This window comes from Triturus cristatus, chromosome 1_2, assembly GCF_964204655.1.
Source record: "Triturus cristatus chromosome 1_2, aTriCri1.1, whole genome shotgun sequence".
Taxonomy (NCBI): Eukaryota; Metazoa; Chordata; class Amphibia; order Caudata; family Salamandridae; genus Triturus; species Triturus cristatus.
The window spans coordinates 918,628,664-918,654,770 of NC_140580.1; the positions used below are offsets into that span (position 1 = coordinate 918,628,664).

The 26,107-nt window shown below is 48.1% G+C and overlaps 1 protein-coding gene across 3 annotated transcripts in view; it reads left to right on the top strand.

The window, feature by feature from the left end:
* H6PD (hexose-6-phosphate dehydrogenase/glucose 1-dehydrogenase) overlaps positions 1–24,366 on the top strand; it is a 115,366-nt gene extending 91,000 nt beyond the window's left edge. For all 3 annotated transcript variants that reach the window (XM_085609745.1, XM_085609746.1, XM_085609749.1), the window contains exon 5: positions 19,812–24,366. In XM_085609745.1, coding sequence (XP_085465871.1) covers positions 19,812–21,163 — 1,352 coding nt within the window. In that variant the 3' untranslated portion in view covers positions 21,164–24,366. The remainder of the gene's footprint in view (positions 1–19,811) is intronic.
* Positions 24,367–26,107: the final 1,741 nt, after the last annotated feature.

The following is a 26,107-nucleotide window of genomic DNA, read 5'->3' on the forward strand; positions in this document are numbered from 1 at the left end:
AAAGATGTGTTAACAGCAGAAAAATATCACATTGCAATGCAACAGACAATGCATGAAGGTGATTGACATTTACCTGTCCACAGCATGGTGAACACCATCCCCGGCTGCATTCCCCAGGCAAACCGGAGTCCCCATTGCAGGGAAAAGAGGCAAATGGTTCCCATATATCCCAGTGGCAGGAACGCAAAGGCATAAGTTCCCAAAAGTGAGACAATTGTTCCTGGGAATACACTACATTGCTCAACCATGCTTTGAAGGAGGGGACGGGATTCCTACCCATGTGTATGGGGACACTACGCTTAGCCAGCAGGAGTAACATGGCAGTGAGGCAGCGGCGGCGGGAGCTGGGTTTACCTTTGGCTTACCCCGTTAATCCCCATTAACCCCTTGAGTGCCCCGCCCTTTCCACGCCCTGTGCCGGGCGTTTCATTAGCGGGCGGGGTTCATGACGAGATAGTCTCGTCATGGGCACAGCGCAACCGCGCTCCATGACAAGACTATCTCGTCATGGGCACTGAAGGGGTTAATCCCACCAGTGTCCAGTGATCGTGTGAATTGTGGTAAAAACCTCCACCCAGAAAGACGCCACCTTTGGGCATTGCCATGCAAGGTGAATAAAGGAAGCGGGATAAGGTTGCAGCCCAGACAGTGAGGGTCTAGAACCAGCCCAATTTTGAAGAGTGACAGGGGTGCGGTGTAGGCGATGCAAGCATTTTAAGTAGAGATGCCGAAGTCTATAATTGGGGGAAAGAAACTCCAATTGGCCACAGCAGTAGGACCACTGAGCATCTGAGAGGGGCAGAGAGGTGTCCTCCTCCCAAGCCGCTTGTGCACCAGGGGTTACCACCGGGACAGAGCACTACATAATATTGTGCAGACGGGTGATCAATTTGCTGGGAGATGTCAAAGTGAGGAGGTGCTCCAAAGCCGGGAGGGAGAAAGGAAAGTGTCTTGTAGAGTGCAGCAGGTGGCACGTAATTGACAGAGTGTCAAAGTTTGGGGGATGGTGACGCTGCAGTTTCGAACAGTGGGAGGTACTGGTCGTCAGGGTAAAGGTTCGAAAACAGATTGATGTCACGTTTGTGTGCTTGAGTAATAGCATAGCACCCTTGTCGAAGACCGGTGGTAGCATAGGATTATTGGCTTCTGGAATGGAGGGAGCTTTTAGAATGGTCAGCCAAGCTCTCTTCCTCAAACCCTCCAAGTCCCATTGCACACTTTCAACAGTATTGATTTTGGTCTTGGGATTTTTGTATTGTGCTTATAGTGCAGTCAACAGTGGCAATTGAGCTGCGCAATCTATGGCAGCAGCCGTGTGTGGGGTGGGTAAAGCCAGTAGTGACGAAACTGGGCTTGGGAGCATACAGCGTCATGTCTAGTGCTCCCAATCCACCCTGTGTGAGGAGTTCCCAGGAGATTCGCGTCTACCTGCCCGCCCATGCCTGAGTCACTAAGTTAGATCATGAACGCTTGAGGAATTGAGCTGTGAGGGGGAGGGGACATTAAGGAAAAGGTAGAGGAGCTTACTCCATTATTGGAGCTTTCATAGATTCACATGCCTGAATCATTCCCCTTCGTCGAGGCGGCAGATGATTCAGGCATGTGAATCTATGAAAGTTTCCAATTCTGGAGAACTACAGTTACAGGTAAGTAACTTGTTTTCTTGGGGAGGCTGACCATCTTCACAATCACGATACGGCTAGCGGTAGTTTGGACCATGTAGGTATTCTGTCCTCCAGCCAGGACATGGCACGGCCGTAGTTTTTGCAACTTAATTCTTCAGTATCACAGGCCAGCCTTATAACCAGGTACTGCACCAGCTCGTCCACCCACTTCAGGGAGTACTTAGTGGGGAATGGAGGTGTGGTGTCTGTGAGGTGAAAAAGTATGGAGTTGGCCCAGTTTGTATACCAGAATGATCACCAAACTTCACCACCTCTTGTGTTAACGGGGCAAGGTAGTCACTAGAGCTACAGGCATATAAGGTGATATCATATGCGTACATCGAGACCACCAGACTTCTAGTAGTTAAGCCGATGCCCCTGTTAGAATGACATTGCTGGAGCCTCGCTGCCAGAGGTTCCCTCGCTATAGCGAAGAGTAGCGGTGCCAAGCGGGCACCCCTGCCTTGTGCCCAGTGTCACTGGGAAGGGGTTAGTGAGCCCATAAAGGCGCAGTCGGGTGGTGGGAAGTGTATACAGGAGGTATATCTGTTTACTAAAACATGAGCTGAGGCAGAGCCGCACCAGGAGTGGAAAGAGAAATACCCATTCCAGGGAGTCGAATGCTTTGGTAGCGTCAAATAGAGTGGCTACAGCAGGGACCTGGGGGTCAAGGTGGTGCATGATCGCAAAAATGGTATGGAGGTTGTGCGACATAGAACGACCTGGGATAAAGCCTGATTGATCAGGTCTTGCAATCATGGGCAGGAGGGGCCGTAGGCAATTAGCCAGCACCTTGGCGAAATCTTTATTGTTAATGATTGAAAGGGTTTTTTCGAATTGCAGGAGTGTAATGATAACTGCCTCCAGCAGCGGTGGCAATAAGCCGTAGTTGGGAGTCCTGGTAAATTTCCAAGAAGTGTGGTTCCTGTAGGGAAGCAAACGTCCTGTAAAAGGTGGTTGTAAGCCCTTCAAGTCTGGGCGCTTTGTGTCCGGGGAGGGCGCTGATAACCTGTTCGACCTCCTCCTTAGAGGGGGAGTCTCGATAGGCAGGGTAAGCTCTGTCGAGGCAGAGCATTTGAATGGTGTTGAGGTCATGCCGAGTATTGGAGTGGCGTTATAACATTGGGCATAGAAGGAGGACATAACACGCATGGGCTCTGGTGTGGAGGACACAGGATTAGACTTGCAGTCGAGTAATTCGGTTATATAGCTAGACGCACGTGGTTTCCGAAGCAGACCGGCAAGTGTTTTGCTCAGCGTGTCATCTTCTCCATAGCGTCTTGCTTGTGTGTCTCGATGCAAGAAGCAAGTCTCCCAGAGGGCTTCCACCTGAAACTCCCGACAGCCTGCCATGGATATCGGCCAAACGGTTTTTGTCATTGGAGTGTAAATATTGCAACTCTTGAGGACAGATATCCTGTTTGAGCCAAGTTAGAGACCCCTGAATATCCTTCAAGACCCCAGAGTGCTTTGAGATACAAGCACCCCATATGACAACCTTGAAAGCATCTCATAGCACTAAGGGCGATTCAACCGAGCCACTATTGTCTGCAAAGTATTCTATTATTTCTTTGCAATTGTCCTCCCAGAAGGTCGCATCACGTAGCGCTCCTGCTGGTAAGCACCATGTGAGGGCACAGTGTACCACCTGATGGACCTGAAGCGTCAGCAATAATCGAGCATGGTCTGAGAGCGTACGCGACAAGTGGGACATTCTGTACGTCCAGATCTGGACATCCCAAGAACCAACTAAAAGTCCAGCCTAGCCCAAGACTCGTGGAATGCTGAAAGACAAAAGCCTTTGTGTGCATGGGGATGTGAGAGATGCCACAATCTTGTAAGCAGTTATCCTGTGCTATCGTGTTTAGAGTTGTTGTGGCATGGGGATGCAAGCTTCTAGAGGCACTCAACTGGTCCAGCGAATCGTCCATTACAGCATTAAAGTCCCCACCCCACAGTATGGCACGGGTCCCAAATCCGGCGATCTTAGACCAAATACCAGAGAAGAACTCGGGGTTGTCTCTGTTGTGACCATACACGGCAGCTAGTGTCACTGAGTTTCTGTGCAGGGAACCCAAAAGTATATTATATTGTCCTTCCGGGTCAATAAGGGATTGGGCCGGTTGCCTAGATAACCCTCATTGCAGGAGGATCGACACCCTCCCCTCTTCACCCCCCTCCAGTATAGTTGGAGTATGCGGAGAAGTAGACATCACCGCACCACCAGAAGCGCAGGGCAGGGGCTGAGGGATTACGCATGTGTGTCCCTTGTAAAAAGCAAATGTCGATAGTGTTTCTGTTGAGATAGGCGAGTACAAGGCGTGCTTTCTGGTGGTCATTCAGACCAAGTATATTCCAGGTAATGCAGTTCAGGGTGGCCATGTTATCTGCAGAGAAGAGACAATGGATATAACGGGCGCAGGCAGTGCAGTGCATGGTGAACAGGTGTGGACATAAGAAAGGAGATAGAGTGGCAGTATCTGAGGGGAAAAGGTAAATAAGACAACACAACAATAACCCAGCAAAAATGACACAAACTATCCCCCTCCCACTCCAATCCCTCAAATAGGTTGAGGCACGTATCACCTCCCCCTCCCAGCAAGCCCTTTCTAAAACAAAACAAAAGTGGGAATCATCCTTGAGGACGTGGAAATACCAGGCATACAGCCCTGCCAAGAACAGCCAGATGCCCTGCCCTGCCAGGGTGACAAAAGAACTACCCTGAAAGGGGAACAAGCATGATGTTTAACACAGGGTACACCGGAGGAACAAAGGGAAGGAACCCCATTATGGGCAACAAGAGAGACCCTCCGTGCTTGTGGGTATGGTAGAAGGCAATGATAGACGGATATCATAGAAGGCAATGATAGACAAGTACATCACTAAGTTGAGTCTCTTCTGTGGCATTCGGTGATCTCCTGGGGGATCGAAGACCTTTGACTGGGTGCTTGGCGAATTTCAGTGCAGATTTTGCATCCGTGAAAAAATGAGGTTTGACCTCCAGGGTGACTCTCAGCTTTGCCGGATAGTGGAGGGCATATTGTTTGATTGAAGGATTTTCTTGGCCAGCAAGAAGTCATGGCGATCCGCCTGTACCGACAGTGTAAAATCCAGGCAGTATAGATTGTTGTTGCCCTTATACTGTACAACTCCCTTGCCAACCTCAGGACCGCATTGCAATCCCTATAGTTGAGTAGGCAGGCGATTATGGGACAGGCAGGCATGCATTAGGGCAGCTGAGGGCCAAGCGAATGATAAGCATGAACAATCCCTCGCCAGAAAGGTCACAGAGCAGGGTCTCGACAAATCGCAATGGATTACGGATCCTGGTGATCTGGAGATAGTTGCGTCTTGACCTTGCCTCTGAATCTTCGTTTTTGGCTTTGATGAGTTTAAGTATCTTTTCCAAATGAATCCGATGTTCCTTGGAGTCTGTCTGAAGGTCGTCAATGTCAGAGACTCAATTTTCCAGTTGGTCGAGTCTGGTTTCGAGTTTGTCAACACTTTGTTTGCCGTGATCTAGATGGCTTGTGAGTAAATCCAGTTTGGAGTCCATGGTTTTCAAACTCCTTTTTTACATCTAGAAGGAGCTCTCTGAGATCTGGCTCCTGAGAAGCATCGTCATCTGGGCGATCAACAGCCGGCACAGAGCCCTGGTCTTGCTCAGCCTGGCAAGTGAGTTGTCTGCACTTGAAGGAGAGATTTGACTTTGTGTTTCCCCATGACCAGGGCCACAAGATAGGCGATGCAGATGGCAAGCAGGCAGAGTCCCACCTATGGAGAGGGCTGAAGGTGTGCAAAGTTGCAAGTGAAGGTGTCTTGTGTGAATAATTTGCATCCTCGGGTGCTAGGGGTCAGGGAAAGAGTGGTGTGATCTGGAACTGAGGACGACGGAGCTTCGCCACACCCTGGGGAGAAGCACACACACGGGGGCACGGGCAGGCTCCTCCACCAAGACAAAGGTCCATTACCCCAATTGGTCTTGGCTTGGAGTGAGTGAGAACAGGGTGCTGTGTGAGCAGCGCAGTATTCCAGAGGTCTCCTGAGAACCATGTGGGCAGGTCAGGAGTCCCAGCCATGTGTGCACGCAGGGAGCAGAAGCCCCTGCGAGGCCCCTCCAAGCCAACGACTGGCAAGACTCGGCCGCAAAATCACCGCACACAGCCCAGGGCACACCATAAACAGCCAGCCATCCGTAAAGGCCTCCACAGGCCGCAGCATGCAGGTGTAGGCCTGTACCTCCCCAAGTGGCCCAAAAGGAACAACAAAAGTGCCCAGCCACGTTGAAACAACAATCAGCCATTGAGCCGGCACAAACAATAGCAGGGTTCCTGAGGGCAGAGCATATGCAGAGCAGAGTAATGATTAAGTGTGGACTCACCAGACCGCCGCAATTGAACAACAATCCAGCCGTAATTGGACCGGCACCCCTTTTCCGATGTTGGTTGTCTTCTAACATACATGGGCCTAGACAAGCCGATCTGCACACAGGCTGCACCCAAGGGGCTCGGCCGCAAGCCCAAGGCGGCAGCGAGGCTTGCAGCTGCGCTCAAACAGTGCAGAAGATGGCGCGGCCGGCCCTGGGGGCATAGTCCCATTATTGGCAACACACCCCACCCACACCACAACAGAGTATGCATGCATAAATAAATAAACAACACAACTTTTGTTTGGGAAAAACATTGCTGCAGGTTTATTCCATACAAAGTATGCAATATGGTGGGTTATCTTACGGACGATCCAATGGCAGGCAGCTGTAACCAACCTATGCTGCCTTGCCCGCCTGATGAGCCAAGCACTGTGGAGAACCCAATCAGCACTACGCTTATGGGGGTGATCCCCTTACTGGATCACATGACAATTGGTCCCTTATTGCTCATGCCCCTTTCAGGGCGGAGCATAGCAAGGCAAGTCCCCGGTTGTTCAGCCCACAACCGCCCAAAGGACGAACGGGGCGCCAACGTAATTTTTCCAGGATCCTCCCGTGAGGCTCCTGGGATTTGGCTCTGGCACCCCTATTGTGCTCTTGCAGAGGTACCCTTCTGTACCCATATGCTTCCAGATCGCCCTGTAACTCTGACAAAGCTCTGAAGGCGGCCCCCATCGCCTAAAGAGCCCCCCCCCCCCTCCCCACCAAAACAGCTCCTTTCTCACTGCAACCTGCAATTTTCCGGGCCTCATTCATGTCCAGTAAGAACAGATCCAAGCCCACCTGTGCCAGGTGCACCCCAACTTTGTCAAAATAACCTTTGGTGTTCGCCCGGCTTAGCCCCTGCCTGATGAAGCCAACGTCCCTTGCTCTGCGAACTTGCACATGGAGCGGTTTATCCTTCTCTGGGAATGTACCACTGCCTCACATGACCTGCAAGAATGTGATGGCCTCCCAGGAGGGAGCTCTACTCTTAAACATCACAATCTTACCCTTCAAGCTAATGTAGGCTCCCACCTCCTGCAACCAGTGGTTGCAATCCTTCTAGCATTTCGTGCCCCCTAACACCTGTTTCCCCAACTAATGGAACAGCAGCACACTTGCTTAGAAGACCTCTTCCCCAACCAGCCTATATACTATGGCTATGCGGGCGGGGTATTTCATGCATAACTGAAGCAACCCATAACCTGCCCTGGGAGCAGAGTGCACCTACTTTTTGGAAGTTGTCCAGACATGTGCGCAGACCTTTGCGTTTAATAAACCATGGCGAACAGGACTGTTCGCATTGCGCATGCTATTGCAGTCACAGTAACCATTTGGACTGACAACTTACGCCACCTTCCAGGCTTGCTTAAGTAAGGCCGATCACGTGACCCATGGAGCTCAATCCAGCTAGAGACCCAGTTCACTCTGTTATCCCTGGAATGATTGCCCTCCACAAATCCAAAACCACATCTAGCTTGCTTTCTAGTCACCTTAAAAATTCAGGGTGGGACTACATACCCCACAAGACCACGGAGTCGTGTGTGTATATTACCAATGATACTATTAGAATCTAAGGTTTCCAGTGTCAATTGGTGACTATCCCGCCATGGAATATGTGACATTTGCAAGGCATGCTTCGTGTACTTGCCATTATCCCTCCTGTCATACAGTAATTTTGCTTTTACAGTTTAATCTGTGGTATTCACCCCCAGACTTCCCAGGCTGCGTACTGCTGGCCATGTGCGCAGCTGCTGACATAATGAGGGCATCTCCCAGTTGTAACTTGCAATAAAATTCCCGCCTGAATGTGCTACTTTGTAAGAGATTAAGTGCGTAACTTATATCTCTTCCCCTTGAAAAGATACCACAAACCGCATTGGTCATGAGAACCTTACGAAGCGCACAATTTTCCCCTGGGCGCACATCTCTAAATGAGAATGGCTCTATACCGCAGTCAAGCCAGAGACACACATATCTCAAACATATTTACTGGTTTTGCCACATGGCACCCTTCTGGTACATGATATGGAACCTCCTACCCAGCATAAACTGACAGTTTTGCGTTGCCGTCACACCACCTGTGTCCATTGAATCACCCTACATCCTCCTGTGTAATAGTCATAGTGCTAAGTTGGCAATCAATTCAACATCCCTCCTTTCCTGACCGACTGTTGCCTGTTCAGTTCAATCCGTGGTGACTACACCCAGACTTCCCAGGCAGCTTTATTGCTGTCCATGTGAGCAGTTGCAGACATTTGAGGGAATCTCACGCTTGCAACTTGCAACCACAGTGATTATTTAAATTAATCTGTTACTGTGTTTCTGAATGAACTATGCCCAGGTAATTGACGCTCTCCCACGTGCAGTTGCTGTGAAACATTTTGGACTAGCCCATAAAATTCAGCTAGCCATCCCCCTAGGTGGAGACCTGCACTCCCAAACTTCTGCTAGTGTAAACCACAGTCACGCCTTCTGTTCAGTTGAATTTAGTGATTCACGACACCGACAACCACAGGGGCCTTATACTGGGCTGTGTATATGCGGCCCAGGATGACCTTAAACAATCGGCTTGGAGTAGATGGGTGTTAACATTGCCTGGCTGAAGTGCAATACCTTTGACAATCACTCCTGACAAGATGTGCCAATGCAGGTAGAAGTAAGAGTTATCAGGCTCGCCTTACTTCCTTTCCCAGTCAAATGCCTTGGTGCATGAATGTCCGCTGGTCGCACTAGTCAATACAGCGATTATTTAAATTAATATACTGTGCATATGAATACAACTATGCACAAGCAGCTGAAAATTTCACACGTTTGTAAATGTGAAACATTTTGGATGTGTCCGTTGAATTGAGCCCGTCACCACCCTAGGTGAAGTCTTGCCCTCCTAAACTTCTGCTATTATACCAGGGAGCAGACAAGGCAGTAGGAGCAGGAGGGGAACAATATGTATCAATACCTGCCCTTTCTCGTATACTGGGAATGCCAAATGTTCTTTAATCCATTGTAGCCTAATTGTGCTTTCTTTAATTACTGCTCCGACCCAGTTTGACCCAAAAACTTTGGGACAACTGTAGTAGTAGCATGCCCTTAATGGTACGTGACGTTCTACAAGCACTGCGCAGAAAGACACATCAGACCCTCAGAGACACCTTGAAGGTATACTAACCAGCCCCAAAGTCTGCCTCTCCCTGTACCGGACTAGGAAACATTTGCATGGCAGTAACAACCCCTCAGCCTGTGAAACTCAATGAGAGCTCAGCTGGTTGAAGCTGCGACTGAATTTGAATTTAATTACAATTGCTTGCCCAGGCCTGCGAAAGTAAATTCTATTCCATTATTCAGAGCCTGGGTGAAGATAGGGGTGGTTGGGGAGACTCACACCTGCCTTTGGAAACTGACTTGTTGTCTATCCACTTATCTGGGGCACAGGTCGCAGGAAATGCCCCTTCCCATCTCTGCCTCTAACCAAATGAAGGGTAAACCAGTGGAATTTGCCTGGTCAATGAAAGGTGCCATTGCCCATGCTTCAGGGATCTGAACCCTTGGCTTGGACGGGGCCCTTGGCACCAGATGCGGATGACTTCGCCACTGCACTGCAGGTCTAAGACGTACCGGCTGCACCCATCAGGGCACACTGAGCCACTAAATTATGAAAGCATATAGGAGCATTACCTTGGAAGGTGCAGCTAATGGCTTCTTAGGTTGACCCATCTGGCACAATGATACTCTGGCTTTCCATTATCGTAATAAAATGGGGCAGCTGCTTTGATACCAGTGCCAGGCTGTGATTGGGGAATAGCTGTGACCTACCCTGCCAATGTCCTGGTCAACGGTTCCCCTAGGGAGACCACCGATCTCTTCTAGACAGAACCCAAACCTTAGGTTAGAACACATGGCCTTCCGCCAGGAGGGTTTCTGCCCTTAATGAGCTGACCATTATTCCTTAATGCCTTCCATGCGTCGGACAGCCCCCGGCCATCCAACGTCACAGTGGGCGTGTGCGGAGGATGGCCAGGGGCCGTCTGAACCCCGCCCACTCATTAATTCACCAGCACCGCGGCGGAATTCTCGCCGCAGTCAAGGTATTAAAGGAATGCCCCATGTGTTCTGCGGAAAGTCTGGCCCTACTTCTGACCTTGCCTAATTCTACACAGATTGTTTCAAATCCATTTTCCATAAACTTATTTGTTATTGAGGGTGAAGTGTAAAATCTATTGCAGACATTTGCAGAGAAACGTGTTCACATTTCTTACAACTGCCCACCAAAAAAAGGTTTCTTTTAGCTCAAAACAGAAACTCCAATATGAGAAGTGGGCGAGTGTCACAGATTATTTTCATTATATTAGTCAGCTGCTACTGTGTCACAGTATCGCAAGCACGTCCCCAAATATTGGATCTAAGCATTCGAAATTTGGATGAGTGTGTGTGCACTGTCCGTAGCCTTCCTCAAAATGGGCATGAAAGAACTGAACTGTATCAATTAAAAAACGGTCCAAACAGGTGCCCCCAATCATTTCGGCCTGGTGCGGTTAGTAGTACTACAGCATATGCTGTTGATTGCAAGTAAATGCACTCCTGACCTCAAACCTTCAGGATGCCGTGTTCTTGGACGCGTCGGGGGCCCCCACTCCTCCTAAAGAAAGCTGTGCCTATGCCATTGCCTAGTGTTTGCTGCACTGTCATTGCAGCCCTATATCTAACAAAAGGAGCACTACACCTCCCACAGGCCCATCTATTGGCCTTGTCAATGCTTATTAGTTGCATAAGATAAATAAGCCACAATTATAGCTTTGTTGCATAGCATATTGAAAATGCATCCATTGGGTCCATTGACTCTGGTCTCGGCCCCCAGGCAGTGCACCTATGCATGGTGTAGGGGGAGGTGCTCTAATGCTGTGGAAGGTGTGGATGTGGATTCTCATTACCGGGTCAATCATGAGAATTGCGACTGATAATAACTTACAGAGGCAACACATTGAAAACCGTTTGCGCAGTTATGCTAGGGCAAACTGTCGCATTACCGGGCCCTTGCTGAACGTATCTGAGCGACAACCCAAAGTCCCAAAGACTATTTAGTACCACCAGGACCAGGAAGGAGTGGTCAAATTTGGAGCTTCGATGCGCACAAGCGCGCAGTCGCTTAATCTATCAGCCTTGCAACCTTCATATAAAGAACGATGCACAACTTAACTGTCCAAGAAAACACAGGCTCAACTTGGTATGATTCTTGCGCTCATGTTGATTAGAAGGAAAGATTAAAACATTGAACCTGCTTGACCTTGTCCCAATACCATATTGCAGCTGGTGCCTACAGCGGTGTAAACTGTCCGCCCCGCCCATCGCAACCGCACAAAACAGCAGTCCGCGGTCCTAAACAACCAACTGGGAGGCCCGTGGGCACGCACAAAACGCTGGCTACAACACCAAATAGGCTTACTAAATTCTTAACTGAAAACGCTGTAAAATTGTTTCCGCTTCCGATCTCTGGTTGCATTTAATCGCAGACAATGCATAAAACGCATATAATAATAAAACGTTGTCAACGATATTGTTGCCCCGGGCGGCGCTGTGGTGGCCGGACATTTCAGATTGCAGCGTTGTATGTATCCCCGGGCAACACCATAGCCAGAAGCGCCCAGAGCTATGAGCGTGTAACAGGGGAGCAACTTCACCTCCTTAAAATCCATAAACGCCCTTGACTATTCCGACCGTTTGTCCCTGCAGTGGAAAGTGAGCAAACTACATTCCCGGGCAGTGGGAGCGCCGCCTGCCCCGAAGAAAAGCAACTCCAATTCTCCGCGACCCAGGGCCCGGCTGGGCACCCTCCAGGCCGCAAGGCTACGCCCCATGGCCACACAAGGGACTAATCCCATAGGTCAGCCTGACCTGAACACGCGCAGGCAATAACAGAGAAATAACACCTCCCTCCATGGCCAAGAGACATTGCCGGACACAAACAAAACTGACCCTTCACCCTATGTGATAGTCCGTCAGGGGCCCAAGAGGTAGTCCGCTAAGGCGGTGGATCTTTACCTCGCGCCCCCTAAGGGCACCTGTATGTGTACCAACATCTGAAGCATGGCAGGACAACATGTGTTTCGAAACTTATGTCCCTGTGCATTAATTAGCGAGTAACATAACGCTTCAATCCCGTCAATGTAAACCAGGGTTCTCCAACCGGTCGATCGCGAGCTACCGGTAGCCCCGTGAGTAGCTCGCGATGGCATTTTTAATTTTTTAGCCCTTCATAGTCTTTATAATGTTTTGGGCCTTTTTTTAAGAGCCGTTGCCCGCCCTCACCTTAACCGGGTGCTCTGATAGGCCTAAGAGCTTTGCTGGGGTGGGGTGGAGTGAGCTGAAGAGGATGACGTTATTTGTATCATCGTAGCGTCGCCCATCTGCTCCCCCTACCTTCAAAAGCCTGGCACCGTGCTTTTCATTGTGCGCAACGTGTGCACTACTGGAATGAAGCTGCTCCCACTCCCTTCAGGAGCCCTGCACAGCGCTTACATCCTGCGCGACGTGCGCACTGCAGGTGCGGAGCAGCAGGGCCGAAAAGCTTGTTGGCGTGCAAGTGACGTGGCACAGGCAGTATTGAATTGCTACTGCCATATCGGTGCCCGCGCCACTTGCCTTTTCCAGTCCGACTCCGAGTCTTTCTCTAGGTAAGTCCTGGCCTGATCTAGTTGCTGCGCCCTGGCCACTGATTTAATTGTTAGCCCCTGCCTTAGCCTTAGTCTTTCTAAGCCCCTGGCGCCAAAAATATTCTTGCCCAGAGCCACAGTCAATAAAGAGAAGAGGGCATGCCTTGGGGAGGGTGAGGAGGGGAAGAAGCGATCAATAATGCACTCGTAATTTATATTTAGGAAAAAAAATATCGTGACAGGTATGGAACTGAACGTTTTAAAGATGCTGTCTTGCTTAATTTAGATCGAAAAAAATCTATTTAAATTTTTCTTTGAATTGACGCGTTCTCACATTAGAAAGTTCATGCCTCCTCTCTTGTAATTTTTTTTTACATGTAGTAGTGATGTAGAACCGCCACAAAATCGTGGTGATTGTGTGGTGGTTCCGCATCACTACTTGCATGTAAAAAAATATTTTGAGTTTGGAACTCTGCTCCCCCACCTCTGTAAACTCAAGAAGATGGAGCACAATATTCCAAAGACGTTTTTTCATTTTACTTCAGAAGGTGCGCCGATCCCTTTGTCACTGGCATTTCTAATGGCAAAAAGGGCATGGGTTTGGTAACTTCCCATCTACCTTGAACATGGGTGTCCACACCTGCTCCTCAAACCCTGGATCCATGGCACATTTTCAGGACAGTGATTGAATTTGTATTTTGATTCATGGTATGTTTCACCTGTTGCTATTCCTAACACCCAGCATACTGGACCTCATGAACTCATACTAGACGCCCCTTCCCTAAAAAATATGTATGACGTCCCACTGACATCCTCTCAGTCCCTTCTTAAGAGTTAGCTTTTATGCCTGTTGGCAAGGCAATATTGATGAACATGGTAACCAAAAGGGTTCAGTTATATTTGTTCAGCACATTCATCAGCAATGAATTTGCAGTACACATCTGGTGTCCTTAAAAAAAATAAAAATCTGTCACATATGCTCTGCTGTTAAAGAACATGCTAATGTATTCAAAATAAGAATATCGTATTGCCGCTGTGCAGTGTCAAGTCTGTTGAATGCTCTGCTGCTTTGGAACAACTGTTTATGGCAAATGCCTTCTTATGTTTCCTACGTTCACAAAGGAGTCAGTTAAAACAATGTTTTTACTTAATGCAAAGAATTCATATTAAGCTAAGTCAAAGGCTCCCGGTGGGGTGGTATTCTGCTGTTAACATCTGCTTGTGACAACAGGTGTTACAGTCGATCGGCTATCCTTCTGTTTATGATCAGCCTGGTTGTCATCCAGACATCCTTTCATTTTCAATTTCTGGTCTGATTATCATTCTAATCTATATATATATATGTATTGAGAAATGAGGAGGCAGACATGCCACTCTGCACACGAGGTGCTGGCTTCTGAAATAGGCAGACATGATGGCTGAACATTTGAAGTGCAGCAGAGAGCGGGAGCTCTGTATGTGAGGTGAAGGGACAGATAAACAGTGAGGTGTAGGGAACACACTGATACTGCGAATGTGGGCCACAGGGGGGGGGGGGGTCACTCAAGAAGCTGCACTTTTGAGGGGCTAGCACACATGAAGCTGTGCATGTGAGGTGCAAGAAACAAGCAAATATGACACTGTGCATGTGAGGTGCAGGGAACAAATTTACTTGACAGTGAATGTGAGGTGCAGGTACAGAGGCTGTACATGAGCAAAGCGGGGAGGCATACATGAGGCTGTGCATTTGAAGTACAAGGACAAGCTGGCAAGATGCTTTGCGTGTGAAGAGCAGGGAGCAAATGGATGACTGCATGTAAAATACGGGGAACAAACTTATGACATTGCATGTGAGATGCAGGGAGCAGGCACTCACAAGGCTGTGTTTGTGAAGTACATGGAAAACCCTGTTTTTCCTGCTGTTCAATAAGTGCTGTGCTCCAAGGTATTGTTTTTGAGAGAACATTAAACTCAATATGGGAATACTGAGACACCTTCAGTACCAGCCTCCATCTTCCTCTTTCCAGGGATCTGAACCCCATACTCAGCTGCCCAGTCTAGTCAGGACGCAGCTCCTGTTCCATTTATACCAGCATTCAGGTGTTTTCCTTTCCCTTCCAACACTCTCTGCTTTGTTTGTAGCTCAACTAGAGAGTGCCCTTCAGAGACCGTATCATCATGGCATGTACCGCTTGAATGTGAGGGTGACTTGTGATGTTTTAGTAATCAAAGATGGGATGAGTACTATGGAATCATTGAAATAAAGCAGACTTTTTTTAAGCGTTTAATGTGCCCTAGAGTAAAATTTGAAACATGAGAATATATTCTAGGGAACTTTAAGTATTTTGCTCAAACCACAGTATGGGCTCCAAAGAAATTAGACTTAAAGTCAATGAAACTGGGTGTGGGGGGCATACCTCGAAAAAATGTGCGTGATGCTTCGCCTTTAGTAGCTCACGACGATTTTCACTGATCTTAAGTAGCTCTCACTACAGAAGAGGTTGGAGACCCCTGATGTAAACCAATTCTGGACACAATGGAAACAATTAGCACAAGAGTCCCACAAGGCTTAAATAAATTATAAGCGTTGCGTCTCAATGTTGGTTTCCTTTAAATATCTGTAAATATTGTCCAAGCCACAAACCGCTCTGCGAGAGCGACACCATTTCACTCATGAATAACACTCTTCCGCGGAGCTACAGCATCTGGCAGGAAGGGTCTGCACACAGGGGGACGACACGGTAGAATGCTGCAATAACCAATCTGCTTTGACCCCCACCTCCCCAATAGATCCTTAAGAAAAGAGGGGGGATCGGCGGAGGGTGCTGGTGTCAACAGAATTCACCCGCCTCACATCCGCCAAGTCAATCACCCGTGCTGGAGCACCAGAAACCTATGGCTCAGTACGGGCCGAGCCAGGGGGCACAACGTCTAATTTAATTGACCGTCTCTGATCTTTTAAAGTCCTAGTCAGTACCGCCTGCTACTTTACTTAGAGCCTCCTCGGAACAACAAAACATGACGGCGTGTCTGGCGCAAAAGAGGACTCCAGGATGGACGGGGAGGCCTAAATACCCTCCCCACCTCCACGGTGCGCCGTAAGCGATGCACCTAGTGCACCTAAGGTAGGGGGGACTCCTCCCTGAGGGGGTGGGGTAGTGCCCAAATGACACTAAAGGGCCGCCCTTTTAGGGTGACCCCCTGAAGGGGCCGCGTGCAGCCGCAGTCTTAGGGTCGGGCAATATCGGGAGTAATAACAGCTGCCCTGCTTAGGCTTCCATTGGCAGCAGTGAAGTGGCCCGACCACTGCAAAGACCGTATAGTAGGAGGGGCCCTGCACAGGATGGAGTCGATAGGCCCGCGGTGACCCACAGGCACCCCTGAGCAGTTGCCACTGGGCATGGAGAGTGGTAACCACTGGTAGGGGTCGGCAAGTAGATCTGCAGCGAGGCCAGCCTCCCTGATGACGTGTGCAACACTGGCCCTCCAACGGCTCCTCTCCAGGGCTCGCACAGGCCTCTTCTCACCTCCCCTCGATGATGGAGCTGGCAGGAGAACGGGGGATGCGGATGGCTGCAGCAGGTCCTGAAGGGTAGGCGACCCTGTGCAGGCGAGATAAGGGTGTAAGGCAGTCCTTCAGATGTGTGGTAGATTTTAGGTCCGGCCAGCAGAGCCCTCCAAGGAGCGGCCATCTTGCAGCCTGACATAGCCTCACCCCCATTTCCCCCCCCCCCCCCCACATATTTTCATGTAGTTAATAGGTATGCAGGTGTTACTGATTGACAATGGCTTCCCTTTCATGATTTCAAGGTCCTACAAAAACTGCTTCCCGCCAATATTGTTCTTCATAAACAGCCCCCCTAAATAATCCTTAGTGGTTCTTTGTCAATAATTGTTTAGAGAACTAATATACAAGAAAACTAGCTAAATCATGAAGGTGTCAGTTTTAAGGTACATTCTGGAAACAAATTAGTGTAAATTCAAGGAGTGCATATTAAAAACACCACTTGGTGGCTGTATGTCTGTTAGACCTGTCAGCCCTTTGGGTGGTCCCTCCTCATCATTATTTATTTTGTCCCACTTTTGCCTTAAACCCTGTTAGAATTTTTCCTTTTTGGGAACCACCAGACTTTTTAGTATTGATGCAGATTCAGGGAGCCATTTTATCTACCCCTGGAACTTCTGTCTGAGGGCCTGGAGCACAAAATGGTGGCCACCCATTGTCACCTGTGACATCACTGGAACCTACTAGAACCTTCTGCAACATTCTGGAACCCTGTGACAGTTGGAGGCGGTTTAGAATGTTGGGAAGCTAAGTCAGAGTTGACAGTTGGAGTGGGCAGTTGGCACCTGACTGGTGAAGGGAGAGCAGCAGAAACCTGAAGGAGGAAGGAGTGAGGCAGCAGGGGTGGAAACTTGTGCCTGGAGTGGGGTCCATAAACCCACCCTTGATACTAGTCCCTACTGACTGAGCCCAGCCTGGAGCCCTGTGTGGGAGAAAGCAAGAGAAACCATCTTAAGGACCTGGACAGCAGGAACAGGCCTTAAAAGTAAAGAACAGCAAGTTCCTGACCTGGTTACTGGTAACTTCTTGAAGTCCGACGTCGAGAAGCCTGGAGACCTGGAGCCCGAGGTGGAGAAGCGGCGCTGACTGGAAAGCAGACGTCGTACCCGGAGCCGCCAGAGGTCGAGAGAGGGCGCCGACGGAGGTCGTGGAGAGTACCAGAGGTCGAGGAGGAAGTCACCCGAGGTCGAGTGTGCGGCGTCGACGGGGGAGTGAAGTCCGCCCTCCGGAGTCGCCGGAGACCGAGGTGAAGCGTGCCGGAGGTCGGGAGTGGAGGTCGCACTCCGGAGTCGCCGGAACCCGAGGAAAGGAGCACCGGAGGTCGGGAGTGGAGATCGCACTCCGGAGCCGCCCGAAGTCGACATCGAGCCAAGATTGCCCGACGTCATCGAACCGGAGGTCTACATCGAGCCGAGGCCGCCGACATCGATCCGGAGCCGCCCGAAGTCGACATCGAGCCAAGACTGCCCTACGTCATCGAACCGGAGGTCGACATCGAGCCGAGGCCGCCGACATCGAACCGGAGCCGCCCGAAGTCGACATCAAGCCAAGACTGCCCGACGTCATCAAACCGGAGGTCGACATCGAGCTGAGGCCGCCGACATCGAACCGGAACCGCCTACCGGCGTCGTCAAGAACTGTCATTGCGCCGAGGCCGCCGACATCGAACCGGAGCCGCCTCACGGCGTCGACACGACTCCAGCGGCATCGGAGCTTCATAAAAAGGGCAGTAAGTGGAATAGAGGGCGCCTAAGGCCCTGTGGAGCCCTAAGAGACCATCCTAGGGGCTAGAGAGGTGCTGGAACCAGCTTGATAGTGCCAGGGGTGAGCTGAGACTAATACAGAGGGGTTGTGTAGTGTGGGAGAGCCAGATCTCTAGAATCCCCCTTGATCTACCTCAGTTGAGGCCTCAGCCTTGTCCAAGCCAGGTAGTACACCCCGCAGGTCCTCCAAAACTCTACAAGCTGGGATTGGGCCAAATCATCCCATAGTACCTCAGGAATGTGAACTGATTTTCAAGTGTCACTGTTGGCTTTTATTATTTATTGAGAGCACTGTATTTATTGTATTCATCCTATTTATTGCCTCACAGTATTTATTGTTTCACAGTATTTATTGTCGCACAGTATTTATTGTCTCGCAGTATTTATTGCCCCATAATATTTAATTGCCTTTTATGTAATGCACTTATATTTATGCCTTGATTATTTATGATCTACCTTATTTAATGAATCGTTGAAGTATTATTTATCTGACTTACCCTTCCACAGGTAAAGCCTTGTGTACTGTGATTGTATTATTATTTATTTAATCAGCAACTAAGAGAAAAGAAGATAAAGAGATATATTTTCAGTATAATTTTTAAGGTGTAGTGTCGTTTTTGGAACGGATGCACGCATGGTTATTGTGTGGGTATGACGTATGCTTAGCACGGTGCCTGACCCCTGACCACTCGAGCCAAGCTACCACAGTGTATGTCTGGGAGAACACCACCACCCTTCCGGTGTGGGAGTGTTTTTCTAACAATGTCACAGTGTCAATGTCAGTGATTTTGACCTGCACATATATTGATTCCACAATATCGATTACAAATATATGGCCAAGTAAAGTATGTATTCGGAAGTACAGAAGGACTACTCTTAAATTGTGTTAACACACCCACTTACCTATATGATATGGTGGTAGGAGATTTTGTGGTTGATGCTATACGTTAGATATTGAGTAAGAACTCCCACATGTTTATAAACTTCTTGGGTTTGAGACTGACGTCTTTATTGACTGGTTTTCTCTTGTAGGTTATTCAACTTTGTGAAAATGAAATAATTTCAGATTCACCGAACGCTGCAGATGAATTTTTTTTAAGTACTCCTCTCCATGACATAGTGATAAGTGTAGATCTATAATTTGAGATATTTGGTCTATTATACCAGGGAAATCCATTGTCCAGGAGGCTTGGCTCCATGCCAGGCTACTAGGATAACTAATGGTAATGTAAAAAAGTGTAATTTTGGTTGCTGTCCTGAAAATCTGGCGTGCAACTGGTCCTGTTAGACCTATGTTCGACACCCCTGGATTATACTGATGTTAGAGTTACTAAGTGGAGTGTCTACTTGAACTTCTTGGTTTGATTATAGCGGGATAAATCTACAAAAAGTGATGCTTTGATGCATAGGAGGATAATGTCATTCCAGATCCTTAGTGCATACATGGAAAAGGCTTCCGGCCTTGTTTTTACTTTTTTACACTTCTTAGTCCGCAGTCTGATGGTTTCCTGGCTGTGGGTTTGCAGGTTCACCCCCGCTGAAGAATGGGGACTAGAAGAGTATTTTGAGGTAAGAGATGTCTGTAGTATTTTCAGCATTGTACATCCTGTTGAACTTGCTGAAAGCTAAACAGTGAGGTGTCTGCCTTGAATTAAAGTAAGGTCTCTCTAATCCTCTTAAATGTTATGTGTCCCTTTTTTGTTTAGATCAGTATCTCCAGCTTTCTTTTTTGGGTTTCTCTTCTATTTAAGCATAACAACCTCTCTCCCTTCCTTTACACAGGTGTGGTGGTACATATTGATAACCTAAGGTGGGAAGGTGTTCCATTCATCCTGATGTCTGGAAAAGCGTTGGACGAGAGGGAAGCATATGTCCGGGTGCTCTTCAAACACCAAGCCTTTTGCATCCAGAGAGAGTCAATCAACAGCCAGTGCAAGCCCAAACAGATTGTCTTCCATATTGGACATGGAGATCTGGGCTACCCTGCCATCCTGGTCAGCCGCAACCTCTTCAAGCCAGCCCTGTCTGAAGGCTGGAAGGAAATTACAGATCATCCACCCCATCTCCATCTATTTGGGCAGGCAGTAACTGATTTTCATGTGTACCGCCCTATGCAGGAAAGAGAAGCCTACTCTGTCCTCATTGCCAACATCTTCCATGGCAGAAAAGAGTCCTTTATCACGACAGAGAACCTCTTGGCTTCATGGGAGTTTTGGACTCCACTGCTGGAGAGTTTGACTCACGAGGTACCACGCCTGTACCCTGGTGGGATGGAGAATGGAAATACACTGGATTTTACAATCCTTGGCAGCGAAATATCATTTGCTCAGGATGACCCTGTGATGTTGATGGATGCAGGGGCACGTCAGCACACTGCCAAAGACTTTGGGACCCTTAAGTCAACCTTCCGTGACTCCACACTGGTTTCTGGATGGACCGATGAACTCATCTCAGAGTTAGCTCAGGACATACAGGAAACAGCTGAGAAATATGTGAAGCTTTCAGGCAAATTCCATCTAGCCATATCGGGTGGCTCCAGTCCTGTAGTCCTGTTGCATAGACTGGCAGCTCACCACTACACCTTTCCATGGAGATATACCCACCTTTGGATGGTGGACGAGAGATGTGTTCCACTCACTGATCCAGAGTCCAATTTTCACAGCTTGCATGACCATCTGCTCCAGCACGTGCATGTCCCATATGTGAATATTCACCCCATGCCAGTGCATGTGAACCAGCGCCTGTGTGTGGAGGACGACCAGGGCGTGGAGCTGTATGCCCGTGATATCTCGCAGCTGGTGAACAATGGCAGCTTCGATATGGTACTGCTGGGGGTGGGCAGTGATGGCCACACAGCTTCGCTGTTCCCTCATTCCTCTGAGGCATTAGGAAGTGACCGCATGGTGCTTCTGACGGAGAGCCCAAACAAACCCCATCAGAGAATGAGTTTAAGCCTTTCTCTCCTGAACAAGGCCCGGAAAGTAGCAGTGTTGGTGCTAGGGAAGGGGAAGCATGACATTGTGACTCTAATTAGTAGGGTTGGGCAAGATCCCCAGAAATTGCCGATTACAGGGGTGAACCCCACCTTCGGCCAGATGGTGTGGTATATTGACTATGATGCCTTACTGTTGTAACCTAAAACAGAGAATTTCTTCGACCCTAACAACCGCTTCCACTCAACATCAAACAACCTTTCGACCATCAAAGTGGATCCCTTAGCAGTTTTGTTGTTTATTACCGAAGGAGCATTTGGTTGTGGCGGGTGACCATACATTTGAGAAGTAAGGTTTCATAACTACTTGAAGGGCAGCTTGCAGTGCCTTCGTATAGACCTGTTTTGTTTAACATGTTTGAAAATAAGTGATGAGAGTGAGTACTTTTGGGAATAGTGATACATTCTCAGGGACTATTTGTTGATTGAAGATAAAGAGCTGCCCATCCGAGGTTCCATTTTTGTATCCACGTGCTGCAGTAGCGGATTTCAGTAGCTGTATTTCATTTTTTAGATCATTTTTGAGATCTTCTACAGCATCCCTAGACAACTAAAAATTGGCCCTAGGTGCCTTGTTACGCATCTTACACCATATAGGATTCCTCAGAGCTGATTAAGGTTCTGGGCAGTTTCAGGCTGGCATAAAAACAGGATTATTCTGTTTGTTCACCCAAAGGCCAATCAGGTCGACCTGAATATAGTGACCAATGCGATTTGGCCAATGAATAGCCAAAAAAACATACTATAGATTCAACTCATTTCAACTGTCTTCTGTGCATAGAGTGTCTATGTGCATAGAGCGTGTCTAAAGCGGCAGCCTTCCTGGTCTGGCTTTGAAGTATAGTAAAGCATACGGTACAGACCTTTTGTAGGCCTCCTGGTGACAATGTCTGATGGTGTGGAGTTCAAATGAGGTTGATTCCTGTGTAGCATAATTCTGAAACCATCTGGTTCCACATGTTTTATATTTAACGTTTGTTTTTCAGCCTCTACTAAATGAGAATAATGTCCTGGTTACTTACTGATTATCTCCATAAATGTGATCCCACCATCCATTAGAAAGGTTCTAACAAGCACATAAATATAGTAACATTTTACAGTTCATCACTTCTCTTTTAAGGGAAGTCTGCTTAAACCCTCCTCATTTGCAGCACTTCCGGAATATTGCATGCCCCTCAAGAAAACCCTGAGCCCAGCGGGCACCCACTCCCCAAGGGAAGACCAGGGGGGTCGGAGGACTGTGATGAGGATTACCCATAGACAAATCAGACACTACATCCTTTTCGCTCTTCCTCATCCCAGTCCTTGAGAAATTAGGCTATGTCAAGCTGAAAAGGCACCCAGTACAAAAGCACAGAGAGAACCAGACGGTGCAATGTACCCAGAAAGGTGTATAGTATAACCATTTAAACAACGGATATCCTTAAACAAAAGTAACCATCTGTTAACCCCTTTTTAAAGAGAAAATAAACCACTTAACTTGTGGTAGAAGGGGCCATAACAGATGCAGTATCAGAGCCCACCACCACACTGGGAGCAGCGGAACCAAAAGAAGAAGTAATAAAGACCTGTTATGAATAATAAATGTGTTTGGAGATGCACTGCAAATTTCCAGAAGATAACCTTTTTCACTTACATTCATCCTCTAGACTACAGTCACTCTTGTAGACTATCACTTGACTGGAAGGGGAACCGTAGCTGATTAATATTCCAAAGAAAAGTCTTGCTTAATCCTGTCACTAAATGTGAAGACTGAATGCTTGTTGCTCAAGTGGCCATGACCCAGAGAAACAAAAAGCAATCTAATTAACAGAACCATTCAGTTCTAGAAAGGTAAATCTGAAAAGCTTGATCCACATCCAGGGTGTTTTAGTCCAACTGGGCTAGGTCAGAACCATCTGGTGGAAGATGGGGAAGCATGAACTCACCTACTAAATGAAACTTTGATGGTATTTTAGGATTAAAGAATGGAGGGGCAAAAGACAAACATTATAGAGAAATCTCCTAGGAGGAGCAGTACGTAGAATTGCTCCCAGTTCATCCAATTGTTAAAAGTATTACTTCTTCAAGAGTCAATATTTTCAGTCCGACTGATTCCAAAAGCTTAAAAGGAGCTGTCGTAAGGGCCAAGAGGACCATGGACAGATCCCAGGAGGCAAGAACAGAGTGAAATCTAGGTCTAGATAGAACAAAACCATGGAGAAGCCACAGTGCAGAACCATATGCATCCAATTTCTCTAGTCTGAAAAACATGGTTAAATTCTCTTCTGGAACACTGCTTGAAAGCTGAGAAGGCCACTACGTCCTCTTAACTGCTGCATCATGGGGAATAGAAGAGGGTATAAGGGTACTAGCCATCTTGGACCACTGAAACAATCATTTCAGTTAGAAGCCTCCCTAACAGTGGTGAAGGCCAGTAGACACTCTGGCACAGGGAGAGACTTCAGCTGAGGAAGCCACCCTCTGAATAGTCGGAAGTGCTTCTTAGGCAGAAAGGTAGAATGACTCTCGTTAATATGATCCATACCCATGAACCCAAACCTGTGCTGAATTTAAAACATTGAGTTGACTGTGGAGACATCTGCGAATGTCTTCTCCATTGTGTCATAGGACAAAGAGTACAAAAAGCCTTTATCAACTTTGGATCCTCAACAACCTGTTTTATGCCGCCGCCCGGCACCAAAATTCTAGGCCAAGTAGCTTCAGGCCCAGGAAAGGAAGCTTCAGTAGGGAGAACTTCTGAACTGCAACCCCTTTCCACAAATGCATCCAGTATTAGTGGCATCATCTGCAATTTCTGAAACCAGTTGCATCTGTCTCTCCATCATTTACCACAGTCACGTCATTGAGGCCATCACCTGCAATTTCTGAATTCGGCTCCTTCTGTCTTTCCATCACTTAAAGCAGCGAGCCACAATATTCTCGCTCCTAAATAGCCTGGACCAAAGCATGAAAATTGTTCAGTGATGACTGTGTGGTATATGCAGTGTAAGCCTCTTATCTCAAGGCAAACCTAGATGCAGAATGAATCCACCTGGGGGCAATAACCACCTTATTCACAGAATCTTTGTGAAATGTAGCCCCATTGGTGCACCCAGCAAGATTGGGCAGGAGAGAATCAATTTTTAAAGTTTTTGAAAACATTTCAAATAACCCTATCAAAGGGTACAATTCCTGGGAGGACCTAGGCATTGCATGCGTCTCAGACTCAGGCCGTTCTTGCAAAATAAAATCCTTGCTACTGGGCACCAGAGGGAGATCTTTGGTACCAGCAGCTCTATGTCTACTGAAAGCATCTTCCACAGACTGAATCCACAGTGGTAGAAGGCTGTGAAATCTCTCTAAACCCCAGATTGACCAAAATATGTGATCACATACTGTCAGCGCAGAGAAGAGAACCACCGCACCCACCATACACAGCATCTTCTAAATGGGCCACTTTACCTTTCAGACCGCTACCTCTCAGCAGTTCCAGTCAATGACGGGAAGTAGTTTGTTGGGCCGGCTGCCGAACACTCCATCCCACAATGTGTGGTGAGTGACTGGGTATTATGCAGGAGCAATTGGCATCATCTGCATCCACACAGTGAGACAACAGGGTTCATGCAGGGGCAGAGGCCGATCACTACCGGATACTGTTCCCCACAAAGGGGAGTCCATACCTGCCAACTTGAAGAACAATCTCACTATGTGAGGAGGGGCAGGAGCTTGAAGGGGCGGGGCTTCGTGCTGAGATGTACCTATGAGGCACTTTAAACCACCCTTTCCCCCTCCCCCCCCCCAAACAAAACCTTGGTGAGGCTGGTGCCGATGTACTGGGGCGTTTTCAAAGCCCTTTATTGATGTCTGCAGTTCAACACCTTGGAAAACGAGCTGGAAAACCACTATCTACAGTGGTTTTCAACTCGTTTTCCCTGCCACCCTGTGATGTCAGCTCCTCACCGGGAGACCGTGTGATGGGAGCCGATGTGTGTCACACGGTGGCACCGTGTAAGTTGGCAGGTATGGGAGTCAGTGTTGACAGGAACAGAACCTGAAGTGCTGCGGGTGAGGCAAATTGAGTAGGCTTCCCTTGAAGGGGACGTGTTTAGTCACACCTGCCAACTCAAACTGTGCCACCGTGTGACACACGATATCAGCTCCCATCACACAGTCACACGGTGGGGAGCCGATATCACACCCTGGCAAGGAAAACGAGTCTTTGAACTGCCAATGTCAATTAAAGGGTGTGAAAACACCCCAGGACATCAGTACCAGCCTCAGCAAGCTTTTTTGTTGTTTTGTTTTTGGAGGAGGGGGCTTGGGGGAAGGGTGGGGGCAAAAGTGCCTCGTATTTACTTCTCGACATGAGGCCCGCCCCTTCCAAGTCCCCTCCCACTCACACAGTGAGATTCTTTTTCAAGTTGGCAGTTATGATTAGTTGTAAACCATTTTTATATTTATGTGCTTGCCATTGCCTGCCTGAGCAGGGCGGGACCTCATTTCTTAAGGATTTTGATTAGAATGAGTGACAAATAGGTAATAAGTCTCCTTGTGTATGACTGGCCTAGTCACATGTGTTGTTCTGATGGCGCACCAGTTCCCATGAGTGCACCACTTACAGAGCATTCTTGCAGCCAGGGTGTGTTCAGTACTCGAAGGATATTTGTGTAACATGCAACCAGACCTCACCGCAGCTGCTGCCCTAACCTGGCCAAGAATGTGCCTTGCTCGGTCTTGAAAATATCTAATAAGCCCCAGGTGAGGCCAGGCCATTAGCACAACACCCAGTTTGACTGATGAAGGCTAGCCATAGTAGTAGACATTATTAAAAAACATGCGGCCACCCACGCTGCAAGCTGGAATTGGCTCTTCAGGCTACATGTGTGTTTTTTCAACTGAACGTTTAGGCTTACCTCTGAGGGTTATTCTTGGTCTGCACATGAGCTATCTCCTTTTGAAGAGCTCCACACACAGATCGTCTTGCTACTGCCATTCGTTGATGAAAGTGATGTGATCAAGTAGCTTTGCATTTTTGCAGCAGGGCTTTCACAAAAATAGTGAGATTTGTTATTCAAGGTATCGAAATCTTTCTGTTTCCGTTTTT